The sequence below is a fragment of the Bacillus rossius genome, chromosome 15, assembly GCF_032445375.1.
Source record: "Bacillus rossius redtenbacheri isolate Brsri chromosome 15, Brsri_v3, whole genome shotgun sequence".
NCBI classification, from domain to species: domain Eukaryota; kingdom Metazoa; phylum Arthropoda; class Insecta; order Phasmatodea; family Bacillidae; genus Bacillus; species Bacillus rossius.
Window position 1 is genome coordinate 34,232,635 of NC_086342.1, and position 14,944 is coordinate 34,247,578.

General features: G+C 39.1%; 1 protein-coding gene across 1 annotated transcript in view; it reads right to left on the bottom strand.

Annotated features, from left to right (window-relative positions):
• LOC134539700 (myosin light chain kinase, smooth muscle-like) overlaps positions 1-14,944 on the bottom strand; it is a 125,309-nt gene that overhangs the window by 92,657 nt on the left and 17,708 nt on the right. The window contains exon 2 of the mRNA XM_063381915.1: positions 12,032-12,097. Coding sequence (XP_063237985.1) covers positions 12,032-12,065 — 34 coding nt within the window. The 5' untranslated portion in view covers positions 12,066-12,097. The remainder of the gene's footprint in view (positions 1-12,031; positions 12,098-14,944) is intronic.

Genomic DNA, 14,944 nt, shown 5'->3' on the forward strand with positions numbered 1-14,944 from the left:
GAGTAATTTCGTGAAAGGAACGGAAGTCAAAGACGGTGCTGCCATCTGTGATGGATGGAGCGAACGAAAATTCACAAAGACAAAAGGAAACTTTTTAGTATTAACTGTTTAATGAGTTTTAACGAACCGGGCAGTATTTCAATGAAATTCCTTGTCCAAAAAAACCGTTCCAAAGCCGGGGTTTGGTATTTTGTCAAGTCTTTTTCTCTTTTATCGGAGCTTTTTCATTACATAGTTTCAAATTTCTGTCTGCAGATCAAATGATTCAATAGTCGACGCAGCTGTTCCGGCATAGAATTATTCTAGCGGCGAGTGCGAAAACTACGTGTGATCCTCGTCCATAAATGTAGTTGAAAACACAATTTGCGTGCATTTATAATGCTCGGCTTTATTATGAAGAATTCTACATTGAAATTCGTGTCGGTGTTTCGTATTGTAAGTGTATTTGCAACATGAGAACACATGAATTTGCTCGTACCGACCGAAAGACTCACTAAAAAAAAATTTTTAAGTGAAACTTCTTGCAGAGGGGGCTACAATTTTCAAGTGTTTCGAAATTTCCGATCAAATTAGGGGAATAGTTATGTATGTGGTAAGGGAAGCGGTAGAGGAGGAAAATAGTCAGGTATTTGGTGGGGGAACCGGTAGAGGAGACGGCAGGGGAGAGAGAGATGACGCTACATACTTGCATACTTGCGTACTCCACACTCCCATACTCGCTTACTTACACACTTTCACAGTTGCATACTTGCGCAATAGCATAATTTAGCGCTCGCATACTCGCATATTTCTTTTGATCTGTGACCTCAGCCAAAGAGAATAATACTAATGTTTCCTATACCGAATAATAAGTATAACAAGCAAGAAGTATCACTTCTGTCGCGCGTGGACTCCATATGACCTTTGAATATATATACTCATATACAGTATATATATTCAAAGATATGACGGATCTGCGGGGAGGTCGCATGACGCGGCTCACGAGGAGTGGGAGGGGTGATGGAGAGGGGGACAGAGGCCGCTGCGGGGGCCGGCCTTGCGGGCGGTGTCCGCGGAGGATCGCGGTCCCCCTCCTTGTGGGTAAGAATAGCCCGCGACGAGCCTGCCTCGCTCCACGACTTCAAGCTGCACGACTCTGCACGCACCGCCGTGCGGGACCGACGCGAAGGCGACGATAATGCCATTTGCTATGGCCATGGTCTGTCCCACTCGTGGTCTCAGCACTCTTGCCTCATTCACAGAACCCGCTTTTCAACATTACAATAATTAACTATAAGAAGTTTTATTTTTTTTTTAATTTTATACTAGCTAATTCCCGGTATGCATTTCTATACCTCTTTCATTTTTTTTTTTTTTTTTTTTTTTTTGCAATTCATCTCTATACTTGTCCTTCTATAAATTTCAATATGTTTCTACGTATACATATGAATATCTCTATATCTCTCTTTATATCACTATCACATATATATCTCTATTCACATCTCTCCATATAACCCCATCTCTCTACATTCCTCTACGTTTCTAAATTTCTAACTATATCTCAAATTGTCTATATATATATATATATCCCTCCATATTTGGTGTCTAGCGAAGCCTTCACTCTCTTGCGATCTTTAGTGAACATCCCGCATCCCACTTAAAAGAAATAAATAATTTGTGACGACATTTGTTGGCAAGAATCGGGACTACTTGAAAAACAAGTATTTGCATGAGATAAATTAACTGTCGCTGCTGAATGGAGGCAAAGACAGTTAAGAGCCATGTAGCCTCGTAAACTTGTAGTCTTGTACCCTAGTAGTCCTGTAGTATCGTAGCTGCGTAGCCTCCTAGACTAGTAGCCAAATAGCAGCTAGACCTGAGACTTTTTGGAGCCAAATACTTTTCACGCCATTGACTTTTGGAACGAAAGACTGTTGGTGTCAAAGACTGCTGGAGCCAATGACGGTTGGAGCCAAAAGACTTTTTTGAGCCACTGACTGATGGAGCCAATTACTGTTGGAGCCAAAAGACTGTTGGAGACATTATATCTTATCGTAAATGGATGATCACATACTTCTGTGTTGAATGTACGTGAAAATGTACGCCCTTTCCGTAAAATGTCCGTGTCAAGTCTGTATTAACGTATGCTACTGATGAGATCGTATCCAACTGAAACAATTGAATTTTCGTCCCAATATACTTCATTTAAGTCAAATGCGTCTCCTATTTGTACACAGTGTGTACTCTGTGTCCTAGGTGTGTGTACTGTTTGTCCAGTGTGTGTGCACTGTGTGCACTGTGCGTCCAGTGTGTGTACTGAGTTTACTGTGCGTCCAGTGTATGTACTGTGTGTTCTTTCCTTTTGTTGAATGTGTATTTACGTTAAATGTGCATAGTCAAATCTGTAGTAGCTCTATAGTAGCTCTGAATATTTACTAGTTCAAAACCTCTTGGTATTGATAAAACATTTTTCAGGGATTCTTGGTCCTTTTGTGAGCTCAAAACATATGTTGGTCTAAATGCTTGTAATTAATTTTATCGATACTTTAGGTCTGATTAAATCATATTTCAAGATGTAAATATGTCTCATCTATATTTAAGATGAGGGTGTATTTAATGGTTTCAGTAGCTAAGACGGCTGGCTAATACCACACAAAGCCCTCTTCCTCTATGGCTGCATAAGAGTAACAGTAAGAGCAAGTCATGTGCGCAAGATTTGACCGCCATGTTTTCGAACCTACTGATTCACAAGAGCGCATAGTATGGTCGTGCGTAGAGGAGGGAAATAAATATATTTTATTTCTGTTACCGACGCATGGTGCAACAGCCAATGAGAATAGAGTAGGAGCCTAGTAGCCATTTAGGCGGGGCAAGAGAACTGTTTATAATTATCAATCATATTGTGGTAAGAAATTGTCTGGATATTACAATGCTCAGGTGTAATTTCTGTATTTAAAATTAACTAATGCTATTACTTATAAAAAGTCACTAGCAATTAATCTTGGATTAAAATTTAAAAAAAAAAATGTTTAACCGATTTTGCACAGGTTGTGTGCTCGGCCAGCTATGTACTCGCTTATGTATTTTAATTGTAAACCCAACTTAATCCCCATCATGACCAGAAATATAAGAGCAATGTTAGTAAATAATGCTATCACACGTGGCAAGAACCGTCACCTTCAATAGTATCGTCCTCTGTGCCTTTTGAAACGTAACAATAAATTATTTTTTTACTATAATTATGTAAGTCGAAAAACTTGAAACCAAATTATGTCAGTGCATGATGACATAAAGCCAGAAAACCTAACACAGTTTGTTGACCCCCCCGTTGATCAACGCATTAGACAGAAGAGTTATTTTTATTCCATTAGTCGCGATTATTTACTTCGAGGTCACATGACAGCCCATCATTCTTCCCTGACATCGACCTGCAGCCAATCACATGGCCCGTCCGTCAGAAGCTTTTTTCAGCAGTTGGCAGCTTGTATAGGGAAAAATATTATGACCGACCAGCGGAGTGTTGCAAATCGCTCGGCGCTTGACGGACGAAGTTTAGTTTTAAGGCGGGACTACAGTTGCCCGTCGCATCCGTCCGTCGAAGTCACGCATCCGGCCAAGCGATTTACAATTTTACGTCATCCGTCCGTCAGAATATTTTCACAAATAAGTGCTGCCAACGCCATCCATGTTTCTGTCTCGAAGATTTACATAAATGTGGTTCGGTATTTATGACGTGATTATGTTTGTATTGTATAAGCATTTCCTGGGGGAAGAATCAGAATCATGATTAAACTGTATGGACATGCGTTTTTTTTAACCGCAATGTTGTTATACAAAACATCTGCACGACCTAATACAATGTTCTGGGGACAACTGACTTCAGCGGCCGAAACTATGGTTTCAAACAGTCCGTCCGTGTCCGTCAAAAGTCAGAGCTTGAGAAGCTTTTGACTGACGGACGGATGGAATTTTTCTGGCCATCGGATTGGCTTCAGGTCACGTGACAGACGGTCGGATGACGGACTGACGGAGGCGTTAGTTTTAGTTATGTTAGGTCAGGGGTTTGAGGGGGGGGGGGGGAGAGTAGGGAAATCCGCCGGAAGTCCTGATGTGGGCGGGGTGCCAGGTCCAAGGTCAGCGAGACAGAGGAAGACGAAATGTGTCGCCGCTTCTGTTCACCACTAATTGTTCCTAGTGCTTGCCCCAGCGACCAGACGCCCCTCTGGGGAACTGGGGCGCCGCGCCGGAAGCCACCGCATTCCTCTGAGGGGAGGCGGAACCCACTGCTCACTGACTCCCAGTCACTCGCCCGAATTAACTGCGTTCCTGCATCTCCCTCTTCTTCGTATTCACGTCGTAGGTCAGGTTAGTCATGTTACATCTATAAAATTCTCACAAAAATTCAATCTTTACTTTTTGACGTGACGTCTAATAATTCGATGAACGCCGGCTGCACGCACGAAAAAGTGTCCCGTAACGCACATTGTCCCACTACGATTAGACCCGGTACGCTCATTGTACGCTTGCGCCGCATCTCTCTTCCACTCGATTGGAACAACCATCGATTTGACTTTTCAATCATGTTTTCGTCGTTTGAATTATTAATATTATGTAATTTAACGATCGTCCACCGATTTTCAGCACAATCGGTACGGTTATTTAAAAGTAATGTTGAATTTTCAAATACGTTTTTGTACGAACAATGGTGTTTTACAGTTAAATATAATAATTCAAATTACACCCGGGATCTTTTGCACAATGTTTTAAAAAAATATTGTAACACATTATTAATAAGTTTGGTGTATTTGAGATGCGTATTTGTTATAAAATCGTATTATAAACACGAAATAATATTATTCCCCTATGGTGCTTCCCTCTACGGTGACGGACGCGAACCGAACGAATCGCGATATCTATCACCTTTCGCGGCAACCAGGCACTCGTTAATACATATTTTCCTTTGTTTATCGCGAGGGGCGTTATTATCAATGAATTATAAATAAAATTTCGTTCCCGGGGCCACAACTGCATATCATTTTGAGCACTGGAAGCCATAAAAACGTAAAATATTCTCGACGAATTTTAATCTGTGGTTTTCATTGCTTATTAAAACAACAATTTCGGCAATAAAGGTTAATTATTCTTGAATTTTAAAAATCTGATTACTAGTATAATTTCAAGTATTTATTCTTTTATTATTAAAAAAGTAGCATTGTCGGCGAGTGCAATAATAATAGGTTATGTTACAATTGACTAAAGAATTATGGTGATACATATAATTGATGATAGATATTTGTTTACAGTTTATTTATATAAAAATTGTTCATAATTATATTTAAACTTTATAGCTAAACGCCATTTTTTAAAATTAATTACAAGTCATCTACACGTGAACTGTTTCGTCGACAGTTTATAAAGTAAAGTGAAAAGTTAATGTGGTTTTCATTGCTTATTACAACAACAATTTCGGCAATAAAGGTTAATAATTATTCTTCCATTTTAAAAATCTGATTACTAGTATAATTTCAAGTATTTATTCTTTTATTATTAAAATAAAAATGATTCAATTTTATTCATTAAAGTGTGCAATCATTTCATCAATGTTTTGTTATGACGTTGTCACGTTAAACTATCGTTCGTAAACCGCATTGTTAATTAAGGGTCAAGAAAAATTTAAAAAAAAAGGGGGGGGGGTTTGTCTGTAAAGTCGGCTTACGGACGATAATTTTACGTGATAACGTTATAAGAATACATTGATGAAAAATTGCATACTTTTTAATTTTGGAATATTATTTACAGTTTTTGCAATTTTAATTTAAATAATTTGTTTAAATATAATCACGAACAATTAGTTCTAGAAATAAACTGAAATAAAATCAATGTCAATAAATTGTTAATTCGAAATGACGAAATTGGAAAAAAAAAATCAAATTTTTTAAATTTCTGCTTTTAAAAAGCCCGCCTTAACCTGTTTGATATTATAGAAGATTTTCTCGCACGGTGGTTGGCCGGTTCTTGCACGCTCGGCTCGGGCGGAACGTGACAATGAGTCATGCTTTTTCGTGCGTGCAGACGGCGTTCATCGATATATAAGACGTTATCACGTCAAAAAATAGTGAGTGTTTCAGTACTCGCCAATGATGTATAACATCTAACCTCGGTAAGGAGCAAAATCAAGTATTCTCATGTTACAAAATAAACTTACAATAAAAAAACTCGGACACGAAATTTAATGTAAAATTTATTCAAAAAAATAAAATTGCTGAGAGTGATAAGCACACGCAAATTGTGTTTCCAGCTACATCTGTAGACGCAAATCACGCGTAGTATCAGCAACAGCCGCTATAATTCGCTGCTGGAGCAGCTACATCGACTATCGAATTATTATATTTGCAGAGCGAAAAGTTAAACTATATAATTAAACGGCTCCAATTAAAGTGGAAAAGGCTTGATAAAATACTAAACCCCCGCTTTGGACCTGATTTTCGCCAAGGAATTTTTATTAAAATAAGACCTATCTTGTCAAAATTAACTTAACAGTTTACCATAAAGTTTACCTTTGGCTTTGTGAAATTTGGTTCGCTCCATACTCCACAGATGGCAGCGCCGTGGTTGTTACACATTTCCGTTCCATGCGGCTTCCGTTCCATTCACGTAATTACTCCTACCAAATGCCGTATACCGACTGCTAAGATTTTACACCTAAGTAAAAAAATTTAACAACAGTAAACGTTTTTGAGATTTACTTCATTCAAAAATAACGGGATTAAACATTTAATAGAACTAAACAATTTTTTGGAACGCAGAAAAATTTCGTCAAGCGTTACAATAAGTAGGTATGTAAAGGTAGGTGCAAAAATAATGTGTAATATCGTTGTTAAGTGTTAAAATTTTCGCAAAAATTAGTTTTTTTTTTCCTTTTTTTCTTTTTCAGGGAGGATGTAATTTCTGTTCGTCTATGACAGGGGTCAGCAGACAGTGACTCGCGAGCCGCATTCCATAGATTCTACGGCTTTATAACTCACTGCGATGCCACAACACAAAAATAAAAATGCCGACTAAAATCAAACGGCCCAATCACATCGCATGTCCTCAAACTGCGCGCTCACACTGCCAGCACTCACACAGCTGTTTTTTTATCTTAATAATTAATTTATTAAAATAATTTGTTTTCTTCTTTTATCAGCAGAGCTCTACTAATAACTACTATTTTTTTTTTTTACATTCTCGGGGTTTTTTCTTAAGTATCCTTTAATTTTTAATACTTTGTGTAATATATGTGAATAAAATGTTTTCATTTTAACACGTTTTTATGTAGATAGAGAAAATACATGTTGAGGCTCTCTAAAAAAAAAAATTGCAGAATAGGTTTACTTAATATTTGTCTCATCTCATTCGAAAGTCTACCGACCCCTGGTCTAGGTGATTGTAACCAAAACTAAAGGTTGGTTAGGTTTAAGTCAAAGAGATTAAAAAATAATCTAAATATTTGTGAAAATATCTGGAATCTCGCTTTTTTTTTTGGTATTCCGACCGTGAATACGTGAAGTTGAAAGGCGAACTTCCGTTACATTTGTGGGGGAGGGGTGGGGGATTTGATCGAGGGTCTGTGAAACGATAGACTCGCTCATTCCTGGGCCACCAGACGCACGCGTGTTAAAAAAAAAAGGGGGGGGGGGGGGGATCTTGGCAGAGTGTTTGGGTTCTTCTTTTGCTCTCCGCTGACTCACTGTGGTGACAGGCGCATCTCGTCGCCTTCACTGGTCGCCTTCGTTGGAGTCACCGAGCGAAACAAGTGTTCCGTCCAACAACCTTAATACAAACTGGATATACTAATTTTTTTCCCTATGTAAAACATCTTAGCTTCTGGTATACTGCTTTTGGTAGGAGTAATTTCGGAAGGCGCTTGGAACGGAAATGTATAACCACGGTTTAACATGATGGACAGCATTTTAATAAAAATTCTTGTCGAAAATCGGGTTCAAAGACAGTGTTCACTAATTTCTTCACAAGTGTTTTTCGCTTATATCGAAGCCGTGTCATTTTATAGTAGGAAATTTTCGCTCTACAGTGGAGTGATTTGATATATTTATATAAATATATATATATATGTTTTGTTGGAATTCTTATCCTCTTAACGTGTTAGAAATGTGTTTGCCCGACCTTGAAGCTGTTAACAAATATATTCCATAATAAACACTTATTCTCATTAATTTTCTTATTATAAAAATGGGTCTGAAATAACACATCCAAGAATTATTTAAATAAAAAATCATATTATTCTTTTTTCAACTACTATTATATATAGGCTCGATGTGGCTCAATAAGAATTTGTGAATATCGGACATCATTACAAATAGCTTACAATTAAAGGTAAGGTACTTACATGAAACAATATCATTGAAAACAAAATATCTGCTAGCTCTGAAAAATATTCATTAAATATTTTTTAGTGTACGACGAACCATTGAAAATGATTGAAGATGATGTTATGTTCACTATAGACAATATGTTTCAGCCTCATGATCCTACACACGATAATTAGATCAAATATACTCGACTAAGATGAGGAAAGAGTGATGGGAACACTTCGTTATTCTAGGACTTCTGGTCTTGTCCCCAGATGGTTCAGGATGTGCTCCAACTCTCGCTGTGAAAGTAAGTCTACACCTACGACCCAGCAAAACTATTGATGACGGCAACTCTCGCTGTGAAAGAAAGTCTAGAACTACGACCCAGCAAAACTATTGATGACGGTGACTCTCGCAGTGAAAGAAAATCTAGAACTACGACCCAGCTAAACTATTGATGACGGCGACTCTCGCTGTGAAAGAAAGTCTAGAACTACAACCCAGCAAAACTATTTATGAGGGCGACTCTCGCTGTGAAAGAAAGTCTAGAAGTACGACCCAGCAAAACTGTTGATGACGGCGACTCTCGCTGTGAAAGTCTAGAGCTACAACCCAGCAAAACTATTGATGACGACGACTCTCGCTGTGAAAGTAAGTCTAGAACTACGACCCAGAAAAACTATTGATGACGGCGACTCTCGCTGTGAAAGAAAGTCTAGAGCTACGACCCAGCAAAACTATTGATGACAGTGACTCTCGCTGTGATAGTAAGTCTACACCTACGACTCATCAAAACTATTGATGATGGCGACTCTCACTGTGAAAGAAAGTCTAGAACTACGACCCAGCAAAACTATTGATGATGGCGACTCTCGCTGTGAAAGAAAGTCTAGAACTACGACCCAGACAAACTATTGATGACAGTGACTCTCGCTGTGATAGTAAGTCTACACCTACGACTCATCAAAACTATTGATGATGGCGACTCTCACTGTGAAAGAAAGTCTAGAACTACGACCCCAAAACTATTGATGATGGCGACTCTCGCTGTGAAAGAAAGTCTAGAACTACGACCCAGACAAACTATTGATGACGGCGACTCTCACTGTGAAAGAAAGTCTAGAGCTACGACCCAGCAAAACTATTGATGACAGTGACTCTCGCTGTGATAGTAAGTCTACACCTACGACTCATCAAACCTATTGATGACGGCGACTCTCACTGTGAAAGAAAGTCTAGAACTACGACCCAGCAAAACTATTGATGATGGCGACTCTCGCTGTGAAAGAAAGTCTAGAGCTACGACCCAGCAAACCTATTGATGACGATGACTCTCGCTGTGAAAGAATGTCTAGAGCTACGACCCAGCAAAACTAATGATGACGGCGACTTTTGCTGTGAAAGAAAGTCTTGAACTACGGCCCAGCAAAACTATTGATGAAGGCGACTCTAACTGTGAAAGAAAGTCTAGAACTACGACCCAGCAAAACTATTGATGACGGCGACTCTCGCTGTGAAAGAAAGTCTAGAGCTACGACCCAGCAAAACTATTGATGACGGCGACTCTCGCTATGAAAGTAAGTCTACACCTACGACCCAGCAAAACTATTGATGACGGCGAATCTCGCTGTGAAAGAAAGTCTAGAGCTACGACCCAGCAAAACTATTGATGACGGCGACTCTCGCTGTGAAAGAAAGTCTAGAACTACGACCCAGACAAACTATTGATGACGGCGACTCTCACTGTGAAAGAAAGTCTAGAGCTACGACCCAGCAAAACTATTGATGACAGTGACTCTCGCTGTGATATTAAGTCTACACCTACGACTCATCAAAACTATTGATGATGGCGACTCTCACTGTGAAAGAAAGTCTAGAACTACGACCCAGCAAAACTATTGATGACGGCGACTCTCACTGTGAAAGAAAGTCTAGAGCTACGACCCAGCAAAACTATTGATGACAGTGACTCTCGCTGTGATAGTAAGTCTACACCTACGACTCATCAAAACTATTGATGATGGCGACTCTCACTGTGAAAGAAAGTCTAGAACTACGACCCAGCAAAACTATTGATGATGGCGACTCTCGCTGTGAAAGAAAGTCTAGAACTACGACCCAGACAAACTATTGATGACGGCGACTCTCACTGTGAAAGAAAGTCTAGAGCTACGACCCAGCAAAACTATTGATGACAGTGACTCTCGCTGTGATAGTAAGTCTACACCTACGACTCATCAAACCTATTGATGACGGCGACTCTCACTGTGAAAGAAAGTCTAGAACTACGACCCAGCAAAACTATTGATGATGGCGACTCTCGCTGTGAAAGAAAGTCTAGAGCTACGACCCAGCAAACCTATTGATGACGATGACTCTCGCTGTGAAAGAATGTCTAGAGCTACGACCCAGCAAATCTATTGATGACGACGACTCTCGCTGTGAAAGAAAGTCTAGAGCTACGACCCAGCAAAACTATTGATGACGGCGACTCTCGCTGTGAATGAAAGTCTAGAACTACGACCCAGCAAAACTATTGATGACGGCAACTTTTGCTGTGATAGAAAGTCTAGCACTACGACCCAGCAAAACTATTGATGACGGCGACTCTCGCTGTGAAAGTCTGGAGCTACAACCCAGCAAAACTATTGATGACGACGACTCTCGCTGTGAAAGAAAGTATAGAGCTACGACCCAGCAAAACTATTAACGACGGCGACTCTCGCTGTGAAAGAAAGTCTAGAGCTACGACCCAGCAAACTATTGACGACGACGGCTCAGCTTGGCTCCACACAGGATCGGTTGTAGACCAAGGGACCGCCCCACGCACAGAGGACGTCTTCTCAATCCGAAGCCTAACGCCCACCCGGGCACACACAGGGTGCGCAGAGCTTCAGGAAAAACAACGCGATTTGATAACTACTCAAGATATCCGAGTGATTACGAAAATCTTTTAAGAGTTCGCTGAGGACCGAAAGGTTCTTTAGATTTTGGATGAAGTTTTTAAATTGTATTTTTAGAGGAGTTAAAATGCCTCAAACGCATGTTTTCAGAGTAATTTTTAAGCGTAAAACATCCATTGCAGGTTCTTGAAAGTACTTCAGGGACATGCATTACACCTTTATCTTCCTTTCTCCGCAAAATAATGTTACGGTCACCTCTCAAATTTCACAGTTATTCTGTGACGATGAGAAGACTGCGCGTCAGTTCAGAGCCTTGCTCTTAGAAGCGACACCGCGCTAGAAGCACCAGCGAGCGTCGCGCTTGTCATCCCGCCTCACCAACACACATACACCCTTGACGAGGCGGGCCCCTTAAGTAATTGTTCTTTCAAAGGCCCCAGCTAGCAAGCATCTAGGCTACGAAGAATGACTAAGCAACCTCGCTTCCTACTTGGCGAAAGAGTTAATACTCGAAGACCATAACTAACGAGTGCAGCGAAGCGAAATCAAATATATATGGAATAATAAATCTAAAATAAATATCCAGCAAATAAGAATAGAATACCAAACATGAATAGCAACTGATATGCTATGGAATAAGCCTGGGTCGTCACACTATGCACAACTCAGTACTTAAAATTATAATTATTCTTATTTAAATGGTTAATTAAACATATAATTATGAGACATAAATGAGTATAAACATGTGAACATGTCTCAATGTTTACAATACGTAGTGTAGTTATGTCTTTTACTCACCGCCAATTGGATCTGACTCGTCCACGCGAATCATCTTGAAAGTTTCCAGCACAAGATTTTAGAACCCTGAAATAAATTTAAAAAAAATTAAATATTAGTTAGCTGTATTGTACCTAAAATTAACTTTTTTTTGCATCAGGCAAAGATCCAAACGGACAGAAATCAATTGAGTCAATAATTATTTTAATAAGCGATTTTTTTTAGGATTTTCAGAATTGTTCCTAAATTCTAACTAGTTAAAGGTTTTAAAAAATTGTTGAATCCAAGATGGCGGAATCGGAGTCATCTAAAATGGTCGCCGAGGACCTGATCAGAGTCAACGAGCAGCAGAAACGTCCGAACATAGTCGATTCCTCACGATTGGTAACCCACATTTGAGTAAGTCACCAAGCCATAGTCCCAATAGAATAACATTGTGCCCGAATATACCTAATCATACTACTTATAAGCTTTCGTGTTTTGTTCACAAGTAGATCCATTCAAGGGAAAAGCAGATATGCAAAGTATTAATAAGAATGGGTTCACTTTTGAAAACTTAAGCTAGTGCCTTAGTTGCTTGGCTTTCAACATCCTCACAAATTTTAGAATTTTGAAATATCAGGTAAAATTCAATATTATTTTTTGAATGAAATTATAACCATTTCTTAAAGTAGCCAGTAGCATTACAGTTCAACCTAAAAAGTTTTAAACATTTTCCAGTTGTTTCTCCTTATTTGTATAGTCCCAAAAAAATATTAAAATGTAAGTTTGGTACCTATATATTTTAATCGTGAGATTTAAACCATTTAAAAAGTATAAAAATTGATCTGTTATTTCTTTAAATATAAAATCATTGCCTAATATGAGATGCACCCTCTTAAATTTTAACCTTCCCCAAACATATGCAATCTTATGTTCATTTAAGACCATTTCGGGTGTTAAGTAAGTATTACATCACTTGACAAGCCTTAAAAACTAGGCAAGACAAAAAAAGTACCACTTATTAGTTATGAATAAATATAAAATGTAAACACCCTTATCAAATAATGATTTCTCGATGTTTCTGCAAATTTGTTACCACCACCAAACAACACTTTTTAACATATTTTTTTCTCAACTTAATATACTTTTCAGCGATTATTGTTACCGATGTAAACAGCTTTCTTATTTTAACATGTGCAAGTTCCAGTGAATAAAATAGGATTATATTTCTCCGTCACATTCAACAACATTAACTGTAAGTAGATTCACTTGCAACCTTTGAATGTATGACGTAATATAGTGTGAGTATATTTATTAGAATACATAAAGTAATTTCTCAAGGGGGGGACTCAGGCTTCGGGGACCCGAGTGTAGATAGGTTTGTTTCGGGCAGCTGAGTGCATGATCCTCTTGGTAGTATGCGTGTGGGGAATTCGTTAACCTTGGCCGTGAACTTGGAGGTCAAGGTCGTGACACTGGTACAAATTGACATGGGGCTAGGGGAAGGAGGTTTATTGGTTAGTCATACACATAATAATTGGGGTTGATGCGATGTCAATTGACCATGATTGAGATTGATGGGTTCTTAATTGACACTAATTGATAGGTAAGGGACACTAATTAAGATCAATGGGTTTTTTAATTGGCCTATTGTGTGTGGCCGTACCGGCCCGCTCCCCCTACTCTTGGCCTATCACAAGACAGTTCACCCCCAGCCAAGGGTTTAGCAAGAAAGGCCAGGGTATCTTACCTCGCAGGTAACCTGTTAGCGCTATGACTGGGGGGGGGGGGGGGGGCAACCGAACAACAAAGCGTAATAAGCTTGGCTTTCAACACACTATATATACTAGTAATGTAACGAATGTGGTTGGTAGGAGTTTCTGGCGCTACTGACGCTCGCCCGGTACTACCTGAGACACCACACATGTATCACCGTTTGCATCCCATTCCAGGAATTTCCGAACTGATCCGAAATAAGCCGCTTTGACGCTAAATGCCTCATGAAGCTTCAGTAAGAGCTTGCTGCCTGTTAGTACCCTGAAGATAGCGACTGCAATGTTCACCGAAAAGTTGATGATAGGTGACATCCAGACTCGGCTAAAGCCCATCAGAGATCACGGCCTATTGTGGGAAGTTGTGTAAACTAATTAAAGCGTCTTTGAATCACATACTTGATTTTCATTCAAAATAATTATATTGAACACTGTAGAACGTATGGTGTTATTTACCAAATAGAAACCTTCTCTTTCTCACATTATTTCAAAACCAATTTTATAATGTAGGGTATATTTATGTTAACCCAAATAATTATATTATTGAGTTAAACTTTAATTTTATATAATGTTATATACAACTATTAATGTAAAATATATGAGACCAAAAATGATTAAATATTTCAAGCTTATCTCTGACTTGTTTAATGCCATATTTTTCAACTGCATCCTTTCTTCCAAAAAGTTTCTGGAGCCGTCTTTGCTTCAAACCATCCCTTCAAGAACATTTAATCAACTCATGAAAATGTCAGCAGCATGAAACTAGTTTCCATTGTGTTCACCCTCAGCTCCCTCGCACAGGATCTTACGTAAGTCACTCTGGCTCGCCGGCGCTGAAAAGTTGCCAGACCTGAGGTCCCGCCGGCCACTTCGCATGCCAGCAAGGCGAAGAGAAAGAACAAAAAAAAAAAAAAAACATTTCCCAAAGTTTATTTTAGGCGTCACGTCATGAAGAGAAATTCCGTGAGTGGTTCTTGAGATCGGTATTAGCGACATAAATATATATAATGCGATACCTTACATTTGATTGATAACCTTTATTTCTTAGTTAAGAGCGACGCTGCCACAATCACAAAATTAGTTTGTCTTGCCTTGAGACCCGGGTGGGATACTTTCAAGGACAGGATAAGGTCAGGAGGCAAAGGCACCAACCTGAAGGTCAATAAAAAAATCTTATATA